This window comes from Boleophthalmus pectinirostris, unplaced genomic scaffold (assembly GCF_026225935.1).
Source record: "Boleophthalmus pectinirostris isolate CB_2022bp ecotype Guang Dong unplaced genomic scaffold, ASM2622593v1 HiC_scaffold_13, whole genome shotgun sequence".
Taxonomy (NCBI): Eukaryota; Metazoa; Chordata; class Actinopteri; order Gobiiformes; family Gobiidae; genus Boleophthalmus; species Boleophthalmus pectinirostris.
Window position 1 is genome coordinate 16742685 of NW_026571036.1, and position 23605 is coordinate 16766289.

Below are 23605 nucleotides of genomic sequence, written 5' to 3' on the forward strand. Positions count from 1 at the left end.
TTCCAGTATTTCCCAGCTGGAGATGATGTGTTTGTGGTGGCAGCGCTTTAGCAATGAGTCTAAAGCTTTTTCTGATTGGATTAATGGGAAAGAACAGGAGCTGGAGGCCATGAACAGCTCCTCATCCTCAGAGCCATTGGATGAGAATATCACTGCTGTGGAGGTATTCGTCAAAAGCTTCTATTGTAAGCTTATTCTATCTATACAATGTTTTTCATGAGCTATTTTAGGACTTAGACTTAGACTTGGACAAACTTTTTTGATCCACAAGGGCAAAATTCTTGGACAAAGTAGCTCACATATTACAATATAATGACAAAGAGAAAAAATTAAATAAATAAAAAAGATAATAAAATTCAAATTTAGAATTTTTTATACAAGAGGTGGTGGGGTAAAGAAAACATTGCAAAATGGTCATTTTACATGTCATTATCGCCACACCTGTTTCTCTATATATGTATCCCATTTTACTTGTAGCTTCAGGAATAATTGGAAATGCTGTTTGCACTACAATAATAATTTACAATATCAGGTTTGCCTTGGGGTTTTGAAGATTAAGATAAAATGTGGTGAAATATGCTGTCCTTGAGAAGCTGCGGTGGAGGGGTGGGCTACCTAGGACATAAAAAGTAAATTGAGACTTTTATTTTATTCTGAAAAAGATGTGTCAATCTTTTGTCAAACTTATTTGAAATGTTTAGGCCGTATTCAAGTTTCAGTAGAATAATAATTTAATTGATTCTGTCACCAGTGTAACAAAAATTAGCCTTAAGAAATGTCCACATTGTTCACTCTTTCACACAAAGCGTATTAAATCAATACATAGGCAAAATATCCAATTAGAAACTCCTCTTAAACATACATATTGTTGTACAACAGGACATAGTTGAAGCTATCTATTGTTGTCCGACAGGACATGGCTGAAGCTCTGGGTGAAAAATGGGCCGTCATCGCTCACATGGAAGCAGACTGCGAGTGCTTGTCCAAGTTTGTCACCCCCGGAGAGGCAGGACGCATCCGGGCACGACTGACACAGATGAAGAGATATTGGGACGAGCTGAAGGGGCGAGTGGAGCAGGTCGGAGGACAGCTTCACCAGAGCGCCAGCTACAGGCAGCGCTATAATGACAATCTGCAACAGGTTTTATAAATTTATTTTTCACATTATTTACACATTGTTGTGTTGTTGCATTATTTGAAATATTTTTGTTTTAAGATAAAGAAAACAATTGCTGATTTGAAGGAGAAGCTGGACTGTCCGATCAACAACTGTTCATCTTCTTCTGAAACCTATAAAATCCTCCAAGATCACACGGTATCACTTGCATTTATATTATAAAAACTTTAAAGGACAGTACTTTATAAGTAAGGTTGTTACAGCAGTCTTTACCTGTTCCTTCACCAGGAGGTGTGCCAGGCTATAGAGCAGCTGAAGCCCAGACTAATGGCCCTGTGCTCTTCCCTGAAGAGGTTCAAAGAGGGAGGGCAGCTGGAGGAAGAGGTGGAAAATCTCCAGAAGCAACAGGCACAGTTCATGGGTGCTGCTTCAGAAAAACAATCTACGTTGGAGAGTCTTCTAGCCCTGTGGCAAAGGTAATGATATGTATTTAAACTACCTCCATAATATTCACATATAAAATGCATAAAAGTGAATTATAGAAAAATGATAGAATTTTCTTTTTACCCTCACTGTTTCGAGGTATAACTAATCAAATTACTTTCTCTTAGTTTTTTGAACCAAGTGATATATTTGTTTCAGTCTTGTGGCAGTCAGCAGCATAAGAACATGACTTTTCATTTCCTTTTCATTTATCTTGCAATATGCTTTGATATGGGCTCGTCTATGTGTAAATCAGCTATGAAAATAAGTAATATATACTATTATTAGCTCCGTCTGTAATGCAATTTTCTCTGCATGGATTACAAATAGCTCTGGGTGCTCTGTCCAGATGTTGTGATTAATTTTGCTTACACAGGTTTGAAAAAGAAAGTTTGTCAATGAAAAGCTGGCTGGACAGGTGTGAGTCAGTTTGCTGTCCAGACACTGACCTCTTCTCTGCAGACAAAGCAAAACTGAGAAATGAACTACAAAATGTAGAGGTAACTATTTACATTATACTCTAAAACAAGTGTGCAACTAAGTATATGCCATAACTTTATGAGCACATATAATATATCCTCAAAGTTGTGATATAACAAAAGGATCAGATTGTAACTTGTTGTGGCTCATCAGTCTTTCTTATACTGGCATTATATCTTCACACCTTTATTGTCTTGTGCAGGAAATGCAGCAGGAGACTCCATCTTATGAGGCTCTTCTCTTTGGCCTTTTAAATCTTGGCATTTGTCTTTATCCCACTGCACCTGAACCTCGCACCAGAGAGATTAATGAAAATTTGACAGGACTACAGCAGAGAAGCTATTCTTTAAAAAACTCTATCACTCAAAGGTTTGTATTTATTACAGATTTTTTAATATATGTGCTAAAATATAATTATTGTTTGAATGATCTTTATTACTCTTTGTGTACTTTTAGATTAATATTACTTGAAACACAACTGTCTAAACTCCAGCTTTTTGATGAGGCTTTGCTGAATGTGACCCAAAACAGTGAACATTTCCTTTCGGAGTTGCGAGGTTCATCTCTTGTGGATATTGGAAACCTGCAGGCTTCATTTAATAAAGTCAAGGTTAGCAGTCAATCAGTGGCTTTCAACACTTTTAAATGTCAGCATACAAACAAATTTATATTGATTGTGCCAGTGCTAATTTGTCAAGTCTTATATGCAAGAGCGTGTATTATAGTTGAAGAAGTATAGATTTTCCATGCTTGTTTGTACATACACAACTCATACCCTTGGATTTTAAGATAATTTGTCAAACCTTTTTTCCAGGAGCATGAAACACAATTGGAGCAGTTGGTGTCATTGAAAGAAAGTTTGGAAGAGCAAGTGTCCACCCTCCTCCTATCCTCCATCCCCGAGGCCCAACAGCAGATCCAGAACTGGAAAGAGGATGGCCTACAACCCCTCCGCGAATCCCAGCGTCTCCTGATGTCCCGTACTGAATGCCTTGAAGAGCTTAAGATCTTCCTTGATAAGCACAGAGCAGCAGTAAAAGCAGTGCGCCAGCTTCATGAGGCTGTGGAGGGCCGAGGCAGCTGGGACCGCTCCAAGGCTGAAGAACTGCATCATGGGATAGGGGAAGTGGCAAAAGATGTGGCGCGACTGGAGGCAGAGGCAGTTGGATTAGACGGACAGTTGAGTAGGGCACACCTTCACTTGTGTGGGGCGGAGTGGCGAGGTCCAAAGAATCCGGGACATCCGCAGGGGAGGACATCTTGCCGGGGTCAGACGGTGGCCCTGACCATGACTTTGGAGGAGGTACAGAGAGGCGTGGGCTGGAGGCAAAGTGAAGCAGATGCTCTCAGTGCCCTCTGGAGCTCCTTCAGGGAGAAGAGGGAAGAGGTGCTGAACAGTCTGAAAAAAATGGAGGATGGACTTAGACAAGAGGATGCCAGAGAAAACACTGTGCTGGCATTTCAAAACAGGTATCCTTTTTGTCATTCACATAAAATTTATATTCATACAGTTGATAATATTCTGACTTATAGTGTGCTCTACTTGATCTTGTGAAGGTTTGACAGTATTTCGATATTTACTCACTCTCATCAACACTCAACACTGCCAGCCATGGTGCCAATTATCCACAACCAATGACTCATAAATTTAAAGCAAACAAAGTACTTTACTAAAGGTCACAACAGCAGTATTATCAGTCTAAAACGAGATTTTGGCCACTCGGGCAATACATAATATGTGAACATAATCAAGTCTGAATAGAAAGAGGGTTGTCTCAGGTTGGGCATCTGACACAAAAAGTATAAAATGAATTGCCCAAATGACTAAACAGACACCAGAAGGGGTGTTAACAATATGAGTAACAGTCCTACTGATAAACTGTGTAAACATGGGTACTGCACATATGTGGTGGATGCCAAAGTGCTCCAAGATTGGTGTTGAACAGAGCTAATAGAAAACACATCCTGAAATAAGTACAGTAAATCCCTATTGTTTTGTGTGCATCTCTCCTCTCAGGCTGCGCTTCTTCATCCAGCTGGAGGATGAGCTCCAGTCCCTGCAGCATTCCCGGCAGTGGCTGCAGGAAAAAGGCAGCCAGCTGGCCCAAAGAGACACTGAGCTGTGTGGGGAGGCTTTGAGGGAGGTGGCTCTGGTGGAGTCAGCCTGGGAGACTGTGAGGACAGCTATTTCAACTGGGTAAGATTTATTTATGAAGCAGACATCAATGGTATCAATGGTAAATTAAACTGAAATCTAATTATATTCACAATATGGTTGTCAGTAAAATTGTACTTGAAAATTGTTCAGTTCAAATGTATTTTGTCTCCTAATGCAGCCAGGAACAAAGTGGAGTTTTAATAGATCTTCTTCGTCAGTTTCACCATCTGAAGTCAGTCCTGACCACCGCTGTGGAAAGTGCACAAGCAGTTGCTCACAATCTGCCCGACCACAACCATAACGCTCAGGAGGCCAAGTGGATCTACTCACGGGTCAGTGGTGTCATACATATAGCAGAAAATAATATCTGTGTCTACACATAGATGCTTGTTTTTCCGGTAACTCTTTAGTTTAGGGACCACATATTAACTAAGTGGTAATTGGTATGCTAATTAGCTGTTACTTAGTTATTAGTTGGTGTTAAACACTTATTAATGCTTATTAATATTTCAGTGTATGCAAAAAACATCTATTTTAATCCTCACTACTTTAATGGGAAGGAAATAGTTAATGTCAACACTTGCATAATACAGCCTTAGACAAAAATGCATTGAAAGTACTTCATAAATACTAACCAAGATTTAATTGAGCACTTATTACACATTTTACTATTAATTAGCTATTAATATGTGATCCCTAATCTAAAGTGTTACAGTTTTTCCTACTTAAAAAAAAATATATATAATTCTATAGTCACCGGTTATGAGTTGGCATATAGAGTTCTTCTATCACAACTAAATATCACATTCTTTTTAACCCCTCGCTCCCTCCTTTTTACCTTTAGCATGAAACAGTCCAGGAGAACTTTAAAGAAAAACAAGAAGAAATGGACCAGCTCATCAGTACAGTGGAGGATTTGCAGAGAGAACTCGAGAAACTCCCAAACTCAGACACAACCTCCATACAAAAAGATATGGAGGCATTAAGAGACCAGTGGCTAGAGGTAAGTTATGATGTTTTGACAACAAATCACTATATTTATTCAGGCGCTTACTTCGACTACATACAGGATTTCAGTCAAGGAAAATAACATAGCCTTTTTCTATTATAGTAATGAATTGCATCCATCCTAATACATGTGGTGCTCTATACATTTTTCAAAGCCTTTCCTTCTAGCAGGAATGTGATAATGACTTGGTAAAGAATTGAGGATTTTTTGGGGGTTGTTTTTTGTTCAAAACCAATTATTATTTCTGATAAAAGTCAGGGCAATCGCACCCAAATTTTTTATTGTCAGTCAATTTTCCCCTGTTGTGTGATGTGGCTTGCTCCTCAGCTGTCACAAATGAGGCAGAAACATAAACACGTCTAGACATGTTGTTTACCATTCTGTGTTTTTCGCACTTCTCTATTCTGTCAGACCAATTATAACACAATCTCTCACTGGTCCTGAAAAGAGGTGGACTGTGGATCTATACCTGTCTTTACTATTGACTGAAAGAGGACACATCCACTTTCAGGAGATTCACATCCCATGGTCATAATGTTTTGCTTGATTTGTATGTGCGCTTCAGCTTTTCTAATTTACTTTCTTGTGGTTCAAATTTTGGAAAGAATATATGCATTGTAATAATATTTTTTTTAACTGATGCATTCAAATAATATTTTTTTGTAGCCATAGTGTATTTACCATCTAGTTTCTTTAGACAGCTGTTTTGTGTCCTCCAGGTATCTGAGCGTATTCAAACCAACACAGAAAGACTTGGGTACTGTGTGGCTCTTTGGAACGACCTCAAAGCCATGGAGCAGGACATTTCTGAATGGGCTGCCTCTTCTATCACTGATCTCACAGACTGTGTTACCAATCTGAGTGACAAGGAGAAAACAGAGGAGCATCTTACAGCATTTCAGGTCAGTACAAGATTGAGGGGACTAATGGTTGTGCAGTGGCCCTATTCATTATAGTTTCACACAGAGAGTGATTTGACTGAAATCCTCTGATGTTGGTACCATAGGCAGAGGTGGAGAAACGAGAGCAGAGCCTGGACTCACTGCAGGAGCGAGTGACAGAACTGAAGGAGAGGGCCAAGCTGCAGGAAACCCCATTACAAATGCAGGTGAGTCTAAAAAAGATACATACAGAATGAACTCTGAAAATGGGAGTAGTTACATATTATGTTTCAGTTGAGTACAATGCTATACCCCAACTGGGCTTTATGTTATAATACAAATAAAAGACCAAAAAATGGGTAAACCTTTATAAAACCTACGCTTATTTATGCCAAAGACATAATTTATAATGAACAAATAGTTTATTAAGAATGATTCTTCCTTAGTAGCAATTTAATTAATACCCTAATCCCTTAAGTAGTAGTCAGTTAAGTTAGTGTTCATTCGTAATAAACTATGTGTTCATGCTTTGTGAAGACTGATTAAGGCTTATTACTTTATGTAAGTGTCTTTGTCAATCATAGGATTACCCAAGACATACACTACACAAACAGCTTAATCCTCTATGAGCACACCTTGCTATAACAGAAAATGTTCAATATTTTTGCAATGATCATAAACCTATTTTCTTATTTCTAAACTAGGTTCTTGAATCTGACCTGAGGAAGAAAATGGCCCATGTTCAGGAGGTGTACAACCAGGCCAAACACACGCTGACCTACTTTAGTTTCCAGAAACAGAGACTGGAGGACCTCATGTCCCAAATGACTGAGCGGCTTGAAGCTGCCGAGTGCTGCTTATCTGATCTGACTGATGCTGCATCTCTGGAAGATATTGGTACACTGAAGGTATGCAAACTTGTAAGTTAAAATAAACCTATAAAACAATCAGTTACTGGTAATTGTCATGGTTTTTAGGGCTTACAGAGTGTATTGCAGCAGCAGAGGGCAGACATGGACTCTGCCCGGGATGCTCTGAGTGCACTTTGTAGGTCTCATCCCTCTGAGGAGCTGTCCCGTCTCTCTTCTGACCTTACATCTATTGCCAAACGAACAGAGACAGTGGTTCAGCGCTGTGCCAAGACCAAAGGAAGTCTTCAGGATGGACTACAGATTCACTTTAATGGTAAGGTGATTGGGGGGCACCTCTGTATACACAGTCCTGCCCAGCTTATTGGGGACAAAAATCATATTCCCATCGCAAATCCTTTATTATTACATCAACAATCGAATTTAAATGTTCCAGTATGGGTAATAAGTAGAAACTTTTGTTAAGGTTAGGATTAGCCTCCAGGAAATTAATGTTTATGTCCAAAAAATATGATGAAAACCCAATATTATATGTGTGTGTGTGTGTTTGGTGAATTTATTACATTGTTTATCATCAAAGATGTATGAAGACAAGAGGAACTGACCATTTTTAAATTAGAAATGTGAAAATCTGCTCCTAACAAATCTATTAGGCAGTTTTTATGGCCATTGTTGACTTGTTCAGTCCACCCACTACAAGCCACTCTCCTCTGACACACACGGTTGGAGGTGCCAGCGCACTTCCTTTGCTCCAAAACACACCTGAGCTTCAGAAAACGACTACTCTTGTCACATCTGTCCCAGGGGAGTTGTATCCATGACAACCCACAGCTGCACAGCATGGCCCCTCCTACACCTCCCACCTTCTTTCTTGTTGTTTTAGTTTTTGCATGTTTACTTTTGGCTTATAACTGACAACTTGAACTGCCCATTATATGTACATATAGTTGTTTTTGAGTTATTGTTGGTTTCTTTTTTTTTGACACAGAGCTTGTCAAAGACTTGCGCTCCTGGCTTGCCAATCAGATCTCTGAGTTGAAAGAGTGGTGTAACCAATCTGGAGATGCTGCTGTCCTAAATGCAAAATTGCACAGGCTAATGGTACAGTTACAATATATTTTTATATATCTGCATTACTCCATTGTTATATCTGTAGCTGTAAATATATGCAATTGAACATTCAGAAAATTACATATAGTTTTGTAAATGGGTTGTAAAGCTACAGGTGACCATTCCTTCTTCTTCAGGTGTTAGAGGAGCAGACAGCAGAGGAAGAGAGACGTCTGTGTCAGGTTTCTGAGGAGGCTGAGAGGCTTCAGCATCACCTTTCAAAAGCTGCAACAGCTCAAGTCCAGGACCATCTCTCATCCTGCCAGAAGGAGTGGAAGAAATATTTAGACAACTGTTCCCAATGCCAACAAGATCTGGAAGACGCTATTGACCTCTTAAAAAAGTAAGCCTTCTGTCGTGTACAGTTCTGTGGTAGTGGAAAGACTAATTTGATAGCCAACAATATTTTTCTTGCAGTTTTGATGACAATGTGGTGAATATAAGAGACTGGCTGAAGCAGATGGAGCTCAGCCTGAAGTGTGAGCCTTTTCCTGGAGATGAAGGACAGCAGGGTGTCCCTGACACTGCAGAGGAGCTGGAGAAGGTGGAGAGAGTACACAGTGAGCTGCTGGAGAGACGGTAGGTCTAACATTAGTATGCGTCCAGTGTGTGCCACTGTAGGCAGAAAGTCATAGTGTTTTGTTTTTTTTTCTTCTTTTACAAGGGAGTCCATTGAACGACTGTGTCAAGAGGCACAGTCCTTATCAGAAGCCGGAAGGGGGTCAGGGGGAGAGGTCAGAGTGACTGGACAGCTCCATATGGAGCACCAGTCTCTGCTGAAGGCAGCCAGAGAGAGACTCAAATGCTGCCAAGAGAGCCAGGCCTTCGCAGAGACTCTCCAGGGGGTGTGGGCCTGGCTGGAGGAGATCCAGGAGAGACTGGGGACAGTGGACAGCACCATGGGCACCAAAGATCAGTTGGAGCAGAGACTGGAAGCTGTGCAGGTGAGTGAGGGTTTTTTCTGTCTATTTAGCCATGTCATTTTGAGTGTATCCAATGTCCTTGCAGAAGGATTAATCTAATTACTCATTTTGACTTGCTTTGTTTTGCCAGGATATCCTGCTTTTGAAGGGAGAGGGAGAAGTGAAGCTAAACATGGCCATGGGGAAGGGTGAGCTCGCTCTGCGCAGTTATGGGGCTGCTGGACAGGAAGTGGTCAAATCTCAGCTTCAGGAAGTGGAGGATGCTTGGGCCACTCTGCTGGTGACTGCCATGAGCTGCCACAGGTACTCTTCATGCTGCACACTGTTTGATATTCTAACCTGGTTCTCTATATGAATCTATAACTCTGACAATGCATCTTCTGTAACATGTGTGAAGACATATTCCACAAGCGAACAGGTCACCTCTGTTGTAATTAACTGATACCTGAATGTCATTAATCATAAATAGGTTAAATACGTAATGAGAACTATTTGTCTAATTTTGTAACTGTAATCGATGTGTCAGAGCAGTGTATCTGGATGCTCTGTCTGTGTGTGTGTCTGTGTGTGTGTGTGTGTATATGCCTGGGTTTTTAATGGAGTAATTGTGATTTCAACAAAAATTTTAACTCATTACAGACAGTGTAATGAGTTAAAATGAGTGCAATTACACAGTTGAGGTGTGCATTAAATTACACAGGGGTCTTTTAAGAGCTGACAAGAGGCGACGGGGGTAACAGGGGAATCATATATGCACATGGCTGGATCCTTATGTATGTGTGGAAATACTGCAGTTACTGTATTTGCACATGTATTTTCACAGATGGCAAGAAAGTCTGTATGTACAGCTCCAGCACTGTGATTTTTACCTCCAATTAACCGTATAGCATAACATATACTAGGATTAATATAAATATGATAAAATATTAAGTTGTTTCACTCCATTTGTAAAGAAAAGTTAGCACATTTTCTGGATTAATTTGAATGATTTAATTGTGTGTTTAGCCGATTGGAGTGGACTGTGTCCCAGTGGAGTGGATATCTGGACAGTGCAAACCAGCTGCGGTGCTGGATGGAGGCTCTGGAGCGGCAAGTGAGTGCACCCCTCACCCCTCAGCCTGGACCCAGAGAAAAGGCTGCTCAGCTGGACAGACTCAGAGCCTTGCTGGCTGATCTCGAAGACCACCAGGTGGCACTGTCCAGCCTGGAAGAGAAAGCCCGGGAGCTCTTCAAGAAGACTGGAGATGCAAGCTTCAATCATGGGGCTCGTACCCAGCTACAGGCGCAGTTTGATGACCTTACAGCTCTGGTGGAGGTATGAAATACACAGATTTGTAACACATAGAAATTAATGTAACATTGTACTATAAATGTACTTGTTGTTGTAGGGTAGGGTTAGTCTTGCCCAGAGCATAGTGTTGGAGCATCAGGAGTATCTGGAGTCAGTTCGAGAGCTGACAGACTGGCTCATGACAAGTGGAGAGGAGTTACAGCACTGGTCTGATACATCTGGAGATTCTACCTCTATCAAGAAGAAGCTTTCTGAAGTCAGGGTAAGGAAAAAATAAAAAAATAAATATTTGATTGATAAAGTCTATATTGAAAGAAGTCTTTTAGACATTTTATTACTTTTTAGACGACACACATAACCTGTAATTGGATGATATAGTAATTTGCATATTAAGGTAGTATTGTACAAAGACAAAAGGACTGAAACAAATGGAAAATGTGTAGTTGAATTATTGCCTCTCCAAGGGAAATTCACAGATTTTCCAGAGTATGTGTGAAAAGTCACCCATGTGTTCCTATGGAAACTGCATGTGGAGTTTTTGCTAAAATACCACTGAAAAGATCAAACAGCGGTCACATAAGACTGTTCATTTGAGTTATGAAAGTAAACAAATGATGGAATTACTATTAGTAGTATTATTGTTATGGTTAGTAAATATTACTAGAGCAAATATGTGAGTGAATATTAACTGACATTTGTATTTCACACAAGGGGGTCAATTGTCATGTAATAAAAAGTACTGTTAAGAATCTCAGCAGAATATATTTTTATGGATTTATGCCTGCATGCTAGCATCATTTATATTTAAAAAATCTTGTTTGGGTGTCAGTATTCCCATCTTTGTACACAGCATGTGCATGATAAAATGATCTGGAGCTGTTTTCCTTCTGCTCTAATCCTTCCATCAGATTTCTGTGGCACAGCTCAGTGTTAGCTCTTCACACCTTCTGATTTCGAAGTGTTATCTTTCCACTCTGAATAATAAATCAGTGCTGAAATAGATTTCAAAGAGGTTAACATCTTAAATACAAGGGCATCATAGCAAATTAAACTAACATCAAATGTATGTTTTTGAAAACAGTAAAACTAGAGAGACACAAACAAGTGGTCTATTATGTAACTTTAAATAGAATCACATCAATGATGGCTGTTTCCGTAGACACGGTTTCCGTAGCAACTTAGTCTTTCCATGTTTCTTCAGGAGCGAGTGGAGAGCCGTCTGTTGGAGGGCCGTGAGCGCCTCAGCCGCGTGCGCCGCAGTGCTGCGACCACAGCAGAGCATACAGCAGCTGGAGGCTGCGAGGCTATGGACCGCCAGCTGGGGGCGCTCTCACAGGCTCTGGAGCAATGGGAGGGGGCCGCACTGAGGGCCAGAGACAGTCTAGAAGGGGCTCTGGCTTCTGCTGCAGCTTCAGAAGAAGCATACAAGTGTCTTGTGGCCCGACTAGAACAGGACCTAAAGGAGCTGGACCTCAGGCTGAGGGGGTGGAGCCAAGAGCTGATCAAAGCAGAGGGGCGGAGCAGTGGCGAGGAGGCCGTGGAGGGCTGGCACCTCGCTAAGGTAAGTTTACATAGGGTAGTTTTTTTTGTAGTGTATTATTTGTCTGTTTTGAAAAGCTGCAATAGAATGAAAGAAATTTGCATATTGTTTTAGAGTTTTGAAACTCAAACAATGGTAGAAGTTAACTAATATGTGGAAAACAATTACATGTTAATCCACGATTACGACAGTTGCAGTGCAATTATGAAAAAAAAAAATTCTAATGAAAAGTACAAACACTGACACTGCACAGACATACATTCCCTTCCTCTTTCTGTCAGTAATTATCCATTCTATTTGTAAATCCCAAAACCAGATTAGTTTTTAAATCAGCTTTAGTGGGACGACGCGGCAGTGACAGCTACAATCCCATCAGTATTTCCTCATTTCTCCTCATTTCCTGCACCCCCCTCTGTCCTTTTGTTTTTTGTTTATCTTTTGCCCCCAAACAGTGTGTCTGTTCATGCCCTTGTATGAGCACTGGCTTGTTTGGACTCAGCAGTGATGTCTTTCTTGGTTGCAGGGGTTGTTTCTTAGATGATCTCCAACTTCCCTCTGCAGCCGTGTTGTCTACCTCGACAGGATATTTACATTGTAACAGTTTGTTCTTGTAATGCTGGGGTCAAACCAGTGTGCCCACCCTCATATCTCTCTCTCTCCTGGGTTTCTTTGGACCATGACTTTCTCTGCTATGCCTCAATTTGTTTCTCTTTAGGCAAACAGAGGTGGAGCCTGTCCCCTCCTCCGCGTTTCTCTCTCCTCCTCCCTCTCTCCTTCCTATGTCCAGCCTTATTTGAGCACCATTTACGCGCTTTTGAACCACCGCGCATCTGTGTAAGCTCTGACAGATGAATTCCACAGGGAGAACCGGCGAAGAAAATAAGTGGTGGAGAAGGTGGGAGGAGGAGGGTGGAGAGAAAGTAACGGAGCAGGAGTAGGTGGAGAGAGAGAGAGGGAACGCAGCAACGAGTCCACGGAGAAGACGGTAGGGAGGGGGAACACTGGTTATTGGTGCGACGTCAGGAACAGAGCTTGTTCATATTTCATGGGGCAGATTTTCAACCGTGTTCGGCAGCAGAATGTGAGCGGGAGAGCGTTATCCACTGCTCCTTCCTGTCAGTGAAGAGGAACAGAAATGCTATTGTACAAGACTAGCTGTGAGTATGTTAGCTCAGAGAGAGAGAGGGGTGCGAATGTAGCAGAGTTTGTAGCAGCGACATACAGATCCTTTGCTGGTACATCTCTTTTTGACAAGTCGTGTTTGGTGTGTGTGTGTGTTGTTTAGGAGATACTGGAGGGCTTGCAGAGTGCCGAGCCCATGGCAGAGAAGTTGAAAAGCCAACTGAATGACCTGGTGCGGTACTCCAGAGACATCAGCTCCCAGTCGGACCGGGTGACTGCACTGATCAAGCAGCACAACAGGTAAGAAGGTCTTTGCTAGTTGACTTTGTTTTGGTTTATGTCTATGTCTATACTACTGTGTCTATGTCTATACTACTATACATGTGATTCTTTCATCTGCAAATTGACTGTATATAGCATTACTGCTATTGGTTATGACAAGCTTAAATAAGACTTCTAATTCTAAAATGTGTCCAATGTTGTTTTGGTGGTTTCAATGGAGTTGTGAGTTACTATGTAATAAGATGTGGTTGTTCTGCTATGTGGTGTTTGTGTGTGGCATTGTGGCATTACTGGCAGTTATGGTTTGGGGATCTCCCTGTATCCAAACTACAATATCTGCAAACTTATTAAAAGTTCACCATGCCTGGTTGAAGCATTATGAATCTATGCACCCCAATAATAATGAATATAGTGTAATTCTTTGTTTTCTACTAGTATAATCCCTTAAATATTCATTAGTTTTACTGCATAATATTATAGTTGTCATTATGCATTAAATGTACTGAACACCACCATCTAACAATCTCACTGGCTATACTGGGACTTCTATTACTGCTATTTCTTGAATTGTATTCCCCATAATTGGATCTTGCTGAGCGCTCATCCCCATTCATTTATAAACACAGCAAGTAATTACCCAAATCACAACAGGGGAAGAGAAACACTCTCTCTAAATAGGGCAGGGCCATCTGATTTACTAGCTGCTTGTGTCTGCTCCCTCTTCAAAGACTTCTGACGTCCAGGCAAAGGTCAAAGGTGAAAGCTGCACAGAACAGCCACCAGTTGCTAAGGAGAATATAGTCATCATCCTTTGCTCTCACTGTTACCTTACTGTAGTTTACCTCCTCTTTACTCCTCTTTTACTGCAGTGGTACTTGGGAAATTGAGAAAATGAAAGTAATTAGAATAGTTTTTAATCATGCTTTTGTGTGGTATGTTGCTTGGATCTACTTAATACACACTAATTGCTTCTTCTGGGCCTGGATTCATTTAGTGGCTGTTTGTGCAGTTGCTTAGATTTTTTTTGTAAACAATCTTAAATGCATATTCAGTCATAGCTTTCATACAAATGAGTTACTTGTCATTGTCTATTACATTGCATTATCATGGGTTGCTAATTTGCAATTTCACTTGGCAACATTTATTGACAATTACCTTAAGTGAAGCCAATTTAAAGGGGTCCTTGGAGGAGAGAAAACAGCTTTCGTTCCCCCATGTATTTTGTGTATTTTTAGGCCTGTCTAAACTATTACTATAATGACTTACAGTTCAATGACAGATTAACTATGTTTTTGTCTTAATGTTTATCATATGTACTCGTGAATGGGTGTCTGCGCTAATGAAGATGTTTGTTATTTTTACTGCTGGGAGGGTTGGCTCATTAATATATATCTATGACAGTATACAAATACATTGTGATACTGGTGTTTTCTTTAGGATATGGTTTAGGACTTTTAGAAAAACTTGGATTTGGATATTGGATAAGGGTGTTGAGTATTGTTTATCCTTGTATTATATGTTTCGGATTTGATAGCATGACACGTCTGTACTTTGCCTGTTTTCTCTTTCTATTCTTGCACTAAACTCCATTATCTAAAGACATACAAGATAAGAACCAAGAAAGAAAAGGGGGTTCTGTATCTCCCCCTCTTAGATCTTAACACATGCCAGATTTTCACTGTCACAGCAGAAAAAAGTGCTTCTCCTATTCCCAGGGCATTTCTCGGCGTGTTACCCTTTCATGCCCTCATCGCTTCATTAAAACTCTGGGGTGTATGTGTGGAGGTGTGTGTGTTTAGGTGATGGCTGGTACAGGAGGTGGTTGTTTTCATCCTCCCTTTGGACAGTTAACTCTTGCTAAAACAGCTGGTGTTCTTAGTGTCACCCTTTCCATCACAATCTGCCCCTTCACCTCTCATTTAACCTTTACTGACGACCTCCAACCTTCAACCCTCTTTCCACTGTGAAATCTGTTACTGTTCTGCATTTTTGTTCTGGTATTTCATTGTATATTTCTAAGGCCATGAAAATAGGTCAGTGGGACAGTCTTACTTTTCTGTCTATTTTAGATAGATGAAGTAGTTAGATGATGGATGTGACATTAAATGGTAATTATTTAAGTCCATGAGGACGTTACAAGAATCCTCGTTATGATGGGCAATATTAAAATGACATGCTTTTCTGCAGAATATTTGATTAAATCTGAATCTCTCCTTTAGGCAGACTTAAAGCAAAAGTGAATTTGGTTTTCCGCCACTGTAGTTTACATTCTGCTTGACAAGTCACAGCCTGAATAAATGATTTGCTGCACAACCACTGAAGTAAAATGATGGAATCTATGAAAACTGCTCATTGCTGACACAGGTGTCTCTGAGTGGAGCCTCCAGTTGCATAACAGCTTGGGTTAAGGCGCTGTTTGGACAGTATTCCCACACCAGAGTGTAATCATTCATCATTGATTGATACAATACAGAGGGTTGGGGAAATTTGGCAAAAGAAAATCAGTATATATTTGGTAACTTTGGTAATAATGAGATTCTTCTGAGATACACCTAACTTTGATTATTTAAATTGACCTGTCAGGAAGTGTGGATGATGCCAAGTAAATGGAATATGTTTGGTAAAAAGATTGCCACAGGTTTTAAAAGCAAAGAATGTCACTCATACTCTTGCATAACCAGATATGATGTGCACTCTCTATATTAAAATGCAGAATGGACCTTCAAATAAGGACTCATTTACTTAATATTTCTTCCTGTATTTGACCTTATAGCTCTTTAGTATATGGCTCGTTGTCATCCAACTGCCTGTCATGCCATGTTGTGTCTGTCTTGTTGCCCTTGTGAACTCTCGCCCTAGTCATATGCTGCCTCTCAACCCCCATCACACACTGTACCCCACTCCACCCCATCCCCCACCTTCTCTCCCTCTCCTTTTCTCTCTCTCTCACTGTCTCTCTCTCTCTGTTTGCCCCAACAGATTTTTCCACTTCACCCACTTCGCCATTGCTCCACCTGCACAGTTCCCAATGCCCCCTCCTCCTCTGTCATTTTTGTTTGTTCAGTAGCACATGGGAGACATACAGCATTGTGTAGTCAGAGTGAATTTTCATGTGGCCCTGTCACTCTTAATGGGTGTTCTTGTTCCTCTTCATCAGCTTGAGTCTGCGTGCATCCAGGGAGTGTCAAAACAAGGAGCGCTTGTTGGAGCAGCGGTTCAGGGCAGCTCTGCGAGACTTTCAGCAATGGTTGGTCAACGCCAAAATCAGCACAGCCAAATGTTTTGATGTGCCTCAAAGTGTTGCCGAGGCCTCCACAGCCTTACAGAGAATACAAGTAAGTATCCAATTACAGTTTTGTGGTCACAGTGCAATTAAGAATTTATGCAGTAGTTGAATAGGCTAAAGCCAGTATATTGATATTTGCTATTATCACAGTAACATAACTTAATAATTTTGACCCATTATTTATGTCTTAATTTGGAAACACTTAAAACACTTTACCTGATCTTGTCTAGTTTGCTTTAGACATAATCATCAATCATCAATCAAGACATTTCAGTGTGTATGAACATCACTGGGAGGCATAAAATATTCCTGGGTTCTGGCATAAGGATACCTCTGGGATTTGGCATGGCACATTGTTATAGCAAAAATACATTTCAAATCAAAATATTATATCTTTTGAATGGGGAAATATCCTCAGAAAAATCCTTCAATTCAGGAAGAAATCTTTTGCCTGAAACCAATGAATACAGGAAGGGAAGCAACAGGGACAAGCCACAAAAAAATAATCTTTTTACAAATTGATTCCACTTAAACAGGTTGCAAGCATAAAGAAAGTTAAATGTCATAATAGATGTAAAATAAATCTGCTTAGCTTTAGCATTAACTCAAGGGGATGACTGTATTGACATGCCCACTGTTGAGTGCCCTCCAGTGGGCATGTTAGAGTGGTGGGTCTGCCCCAGGCAGGATAAGCTGAAAAAGGGCATTTGGCCAAACAGGATAAGAGAAAGCTCAGCAGCAGGGATCTTCTGCATAAAAGCAGTGTGTGTCTCTGTCTAAGAAGTGTTTTTGGTGAGAAGCTGGCAGGTGTAACAGTCTGGCAGCTCTTTAGTGCACCCCAGGGCCCTGGCTAAAAGTCAGGTGGTTGTCCGTTAAAGCGGACGTCCTCAGCACTAGACATTTAATTACTATCTTAAACACCTGACCACTCCACCATTTACTTTTCTAGCACCAGCTGATGGTAGATAATGTTAAGTACAGAGATTACAGTAAAGATTGTTTGTGAATACAATATATGCAGAAATGTATTCTATTCCCATGCCTTCAGTCAGTGCATAGTATTGGATGGTATTGGTATTGTATGTCTCTATGTCTTTCAGCAAATGAAAATATGTAACCCAAAGAATAATATGTTTAAAAAAAAAATGTCAACAATGCCTTTGTGCAATCCTTACTAAGATAGATTTAAGTTCTATTAACTCTAAAACAAATTAGATTTTTTTATTTCCTTTTTAATGAATGAACACTGACATGCATGTTTTTTTCAAATATGGTGAACCCTTGGTGAAGTGTAAGTTTGTTTGCATGTTCTCATTGGAGTGTCACCAGAAGAAGTCAAACGAAAGCCACTTTTTTGCTTTGTTTAAAGCATGTCAAAAAAAGGCGGCATTTTACAGTTTTTTTTAATAGTTTTTTGTCATTGTCCCATAAACTTTGACAATAAGAGACAGTCTCATAAATTGTACGGCAGTGAAGTGGTTCAGAAATACAGAGGCGGGCATGTTTTATTTATTATTGACTTGGTGAAGAATGTGGAACAATGTTTCCACATGGCTGACCTCCAGGAGGGCCGGAGAAGTGGGAGGGGCTGAGGGTAACCAATGTGCCTTGCTTAATTGGGGGTATACAGTTACACTAGCAGCGGGAGTGTGAAAAAGAGTCAATGAAGGAGAACACACAGAGAGCATAAAGAGACAAAAGAATGATGAAGAATGTCGAGGATGCACGTTGGTTTATTTGGTTGAAGCTCGCCTCAAAACAGTGTGTGTGTATGGTGCGATCACGGCGTGTCTAAGTGATGTTGCTGACTGCACAGATGGTGGAGTGGTCCCTGCTGCGTTACTGTCATCGGCTTGGTTCTGGGAGGGAGGGGGAGAAGGGCAGCGAGAGAGAGGGAGGGGGCAGTGGGCGTGGGCCGCGTGTGGATGTAGTGTCTTTCTGGGGGTGGTTAGAAACGAGCAATGTAAAAAACATGTTCCAGGCAAACTCACTTTCCCTGTCTGCCTCTTTCTCACCACCTGCCCATACAGATTTTGCTGTATGCTATTTTATAATGCAAAATGTACTATTGTGAGCTTTAAGCCATGTTATAATGTTGTTACCTCCTCAAAAACATATCTGGAGTTGTGTTTTGTTTCTTTCACACATTGAGTAATACTGCATTATTATTCTGTCTGCATTTCCAAAGCTCAGAATGATCTGTTTCACTTTGTGATGTCAAGAAGCAGTAATTTTGAACTTATCAGCTACCTTTTTACCTTTTGGTCAGTAGAGATTCAAATGCTTCTAGAGAAGGTGTATGGAGTTTAAGAACACAGTGGAGGGCATCGTCAGTCTAAATGTGCAAGGTTTGTGTCGTAGACTGTATAAAGAATTGGATTAAGCAAGTGTGACGTCACTCACAGAGTTTCGCTCCAGTCAAATGACGCTCATGGTACTAGCAGATACAGGGGTGAATTCGGAGCCAGGCTCTATATTATGAATAGGATTTTTTTAACGGACACACAATAGCAGAAAAAAACCCCCACCAGGATCATGTAGAGCAGGTTAATACGAACATTTTAATACCAAAATGATGAGGCTCACTGCAGCAGTTACAAAGAGAGGGGACACAATATTCCAATGATAGTCAATGGGAGCCAGGGTCAGAAGGAGCCAGAAGAGCCTGCATGCAGACTTCCTATTTTGAATGCAGTGGCTAGTGTGTTTGCTATGTCCAGTTATATACACAGTCTATGGTTTGTGTATTAAACATGTGTGAATGAAACAAAACACAATTCGGGGTATGTTTGTGATGAAACAACATTATATTATAATATAGATCAGAAAATAGTGTAATATATGGGCCCTTTAAGTAAACTCCTGTAAAATGAACAACAGGCATACTTCATGAGTTTCTATAAATTGTAAATTTCAGATAACATCTCAACATTGTATAGCCGTGTGAAACTCAAAATGGGACTAGTATAATGCAACAATACACCATAATATCAAATAGTTAAATACAACCCTCAAAATTGAATGCACATGACTGACTCACTGTCACTACTCCAGCTCATTTATCATGCAATCATGCCATACTTTGGTAGACATACAATAAAATCGTTGCATACTTAGTATAATAATTTTATGGTTTGGTAACATGATAATTGACCGTGTCTCCAATAAAAAGGCTCCAGGTTCAACTTTTGATTCATGCAAGTGTGAAATAGGGTGAAGATTGGGAAGAGAAGAGACATTCTTCTCAATTTATCATGCACCATTTCTTAATTATTTCTTTGGACATTTGCAACTAAGTATGGATAATTGCAGTGAACGTTTCTTTTAACTGTTACTGTACAATTGTTTATATTACCCATAAAAATGATCTTTCTTGTGATCTTTCTGATCAAGTCTAGTTTTTGGCCTTGTCACCTTCTCACTTCAGTCCTTTTGTGAGTGTTGCTGCTGCTCTGTGACAGGTCCCTTTGTCCTGTTTCCCCGCAGGAGTTTCTGAGTGACAGGGAGCATGGTCAGGCCAGGCTGAGCACTGTGGGGGCCAGTGGGGAGCTGCTCATGGCGGTAGTGTCCAAAGACAGAGTGGAGGGGATCAAGGCCAAGGTGGAGAGCACACGGGACGACTGGAAGAGCCTGATGAATAACTTACAAATGAGGGAAGATGCTCTCAAGGTTGGTTCACTGCTTACTTATTTAGCATTAACAGTCACATTGCATTACATGGAGCTACTTACAGTATGCTGCACTTGAGTTATACCAACCATTTGAGGTTAATGTTGCAATGTATGACCCATATAACTCATATAAAACACATGAACCATATAACATGTTAAATTGGAAAGAATGACTAAATATGTTAAATGAGAAATTAAATAATGGTATGGAAATCACTTGCGCAAGACATTTAAATTGCATTTGGATAGAAGAGTCATCAGCCTTACTGTCCATCTTGGTCTATTGACTCCTACGATAATATGCCTTTTAAATGTGTTCCTGTTTATAATCACACCTTAATTTGTTCTCATGTGAAGATGAATGATGGTAGATAATGTTAAGTACATAGATTACAGAGTAAAGATTGCTGTGAATACAGTTTAGGAAGAAATTTATTCTGCTCCCATGCCTCCAGTCAGTGCGTAGTATTGGATGGTATTGCTGTATGTCTCATTACCAGCAATTGAAAATGTGTCACCCAAAGGAAAATATGTAAAAAATGTCAACAATGCCTCTGTGCAATCCTCAGTAAGATAGATTTATTTAAGTTCTATTAAATCTAAAACAATTTAGACTTTTCTATTTTCCTTTAAAAAATTAACACTGACATTTGCATGGTTTTATATGGTAAACCCCTTATGAAGTGTAAGGTTTTTTGTGTATACTCATTGGAAGTCAGTCATTATGAAGAAAACCACTTTTCTGGTTTGTCTAAAGCATTTAAAAAAAACAGTCCTCCAAACAAATTTAGCCCTGATTATAATTGGTTATAATTGTATTGTGTCCCCAGAACCTTCAAGCTCAGATGACAGAGTTTGAGGCGAGCGCAGAGCCGCTACAGGACTGGCTGAGCAACACTGAGGTCAAAGTTCAAGAGAGTAGCACTCGCCTTCATGACCTGTCTGCTAAGAGAGAGGAGCTTACCAAACTGCAGGTAATATGGGCTGTATATGAGTTTCATATATGATGCTCTTATGATGGTTTTACTCTTTCATTCCAGACCGATGCATTATCTCATTTATTTATTTATTTTTTCACATAATGTAAAACTACATTAACTGCAATGCAAATTGTTCAGTGTCTTTTGTTACTTCCTACCAAAGACCTTTTTACAGTTTGATGTTTTGAATAACTAAATCCTTTTACAAAATGGACATTAGTCAAATTTTTCCTGACTCTCTGAGTAGACACTGTATCTAAAGCTCTTCATCAGATATCCCTCTCTTAAGTACAATCTCAAATCAACTGATAAAAGAGGAGGGCCGAATTACATTTGTCGAGCACCACTGGATCAAAATGGAGCAACGTCTTGACACAATAGTCAGTGGGAAAGTCCAGAAATCTAATTAATTCTCTGTCTGTCACAGCTGAAGCGCTGCGTTGCTAAAAGGCCTTTTCAGGATGTGATAACAGCTTGTGTCTGAGGGAGACAAAAAGAGGACAGGCGACGGACGGGCGTTAAAAAGATAAAACTGACAAAAGGAAAAATATATCAAGCCCATCTCTAAGCGCGGTGCTTATCTTTGTTGCTATTTTTGTATTTACTGTGTCACCCGCTGTAGCACTTCTCCTTATTGTCTCTTGCCTGCGCTGAAAGCAATTACATGTCTCCCCCATCACCTGAAATACAATACAGTACAATAAAGCTTTAGTCTTTGGACCTAAAATGTGTTGGCAATGTGTTGGCAAAACCATTATCCACAACCTTTTACTGTAATTTCCTTTTTTGTTTTTTGAACCAATTCTACTTGTGTTGTTAAGCATGGCAATCAGGGTGAATCATAACAGTTGAAAACCTGTTTGTATGCAACATTTGATTTTGAAATTTGGGTCATTCTGCTCTCTTAAAGTGTAAGGCTTTTACACTAAATTAAAGATAATATCCTTTTTTCATAATTTGCATGTAAAAGCAATATCATATATTAAAACTTGACTTCATCCAGTCTGAATGTTAACTGTTTATATGCCTTCTTATTGCTTTGGTTATATACCACTCCTGCATCCTTTGTGCCCATTACCCATCATTTTGACCTTCACAATATTATTTCATCTTTTATATTTCCCACGACACCACTGTTCCTGATGCTGGCCCATAACTACCCTCAGTGTTGTGGTTCATTTCCTCCGTTTTTTAATCCATCTCTCTTGTCTCACCTGAATCCGATCTCCTTTATTTCTCCATTCTCATCTTCTTTATGTGCTTCCCGCTGGCTCAGTGTGTGCTGGAGGAGATGTCCGGTCAGGAGGCGGAGCTGACCAGGCTGAGGGAGAGCGCTCATCGTCTGTGGGAGGGACAGGCTGCAGGCAAAGGCTTTGTCCATCGCGTGTCCCAGCTCTCTGCACAATACCTGGCACTCAGCAACTTGGCCAAGGTATTAGCGCTTTCATTGTGTAACTTGTGCATGTTAGCCATTAATGATGGTGGAAAATATGCATGCCTAAATACTTTTACATATTCTTGTCCATCTGTCACATACACTAAGATTAGAGTGCCTTGAAGGTCCCCTATCTTGGTGTCTTATTTATTTATGTTCATTGGTGGATGTTGTTTGCATGGGTATGTTGCTGTGAAGGCTTTTCTCTATGTTAAGGCAAATTTCTGCCATGGGAGACAAATAAAGGTTATCTTAAAAACTTGTTGCAGGGATGAGCTTCTGTCTAGTGGTTATTTATATAAATATTCTGTGTACCTTTTTATACATAACAGAAGACATATTATGTCATTTAGCATGAAACTCTAACATGTACATCATTATATTACATTGTGGAAACTGTAATATTGGCCTAAAACATCCATCGACTTTCTTTTCAGAACAGAACTGATTCAATGCAGGACACTACAGTATTACTTCAACTTGCATGAACCAATAAAAATACAACTCTGATTAATGTAATGATGATGGCAAACCGTAATAACATGGTGAGAAATTTGAGTCATATGTCCCCTTTAATTTTAACATTTGTAAATATAATTACAAACAGCGATGACTGCATGATTTTTGCATGTTCTTCAAATGTTACTGTGGATCTCAACCTTCTTCTGTTGTACAAATACATGCATGTGTTTGTGACTCTGAATTCCCTCTCACCGTGAATGATTGCCTGTCTGTTTGTTGTCAGCGGAGCTGCTAACAATACCATAGATATGCCACCCCTAAGGCTCATAGTTGCACGGATACGCTCCAGCATAGGTCCTCATAGTGAGGTGAAAGAAATTAATCAATCAAGTTAACATGCAAAACATATGTCAAGGATGATTAATTCTTAGAGGAGGCTGTGTACCCTTTAGTAGTGCTAGGCTCTTTCTTGTTGAACATTATTCAAACATATTAGTCATGCCACT

The 23605-nt window shown here is 40.1% G+C and overlaps 1 protein-coding gene across 2 annotated transcripts in view; it reads left to right on the forward strand.

The window, feature by feature from the left end:
• Positions 1-23605, forward strand: part of syne1a (spectrin repeat containing, nuclear envelope 1a) — a 121286-nt gene that overhangs the window by 41912 nt on the left and 55769 nt on the right. Inside the window, exons 31-58 of one of the 2 annotated variants that reach the window (XM_055149308.1) lie at positions 7-163; positions 914-1141; positions 1217-1315; positions 1406-1593; positions 1977-2100; positions 2283-2449; positions 2537-2690; positions 2895-3550; positions 4098-4277; positions 4417-4570; positions 5083-5241; positions 5967-6149; positions 6254-6355; positions 6833-7036; positions 7106-7313; positions 7986-8098; positions 8245-8450; positions 8525-8686; positions 8772-9051; positions 9161-9333; positions 10036-10345; positions 10419-10583; positions 11523-11882; positions 13147-13283; positions 16423-16600; positions 20038-20220; positions 21053-21196; positions 22479-22634. In XM_055149308.1, coding sequence (XP_055005283.1) covers positions 7-163; positions 914-1141; positions 1217-1315; positions 1406-1593; positions 1977-2100; positions 2283-2449; positions 2537-2690; positions 2895-3550; positions 4098-4277; positions 4417-4570; positions 5083-5241; positions 5967-6149; positions 6254-6355; positions 6833-7036; positions 7106-7313; positions 7986-8098; positions 8245-8450; positions 8525-8686; positions 8772-9051; positions 9161-9333; positions 10036-10345; positions 10419-10583; positions 11523-11882; positions 13147-13283; positions 16423-16600; positions 20038-20220; positions 21053-21196; positions 22479-22634 — 5530 coding nt within the window. Of the gene's footprint in view, positions 1-6; positions 164-913; positions 1142-1216; positions 1316-1405; positions 1594-1976; positions 2101-2282; positions 2450-2536; positions 2691-2894; positions 3551-4097; positions 4278-4416; positions 4571-5082; positions 5242-5966; positions 6150-6253; positions 6356-6832; positions 7037-7105; positions 7314-7985; positions 8099-8244; positions 8451-8524; positions 8687-8771; positions 9052-9160; positions 9334-10035; positions 10346-10418; positions 10584-11522; positions 11883-12669; positions 13019-13146; positions 13284-16422; positions 16601-20037; positions 20221-21052; positions 21197-22478; positions 22635-23605 lie in introns of those variants that run through there. The other variant, XM_055149309.1, reaches the window with a different exon arrangement.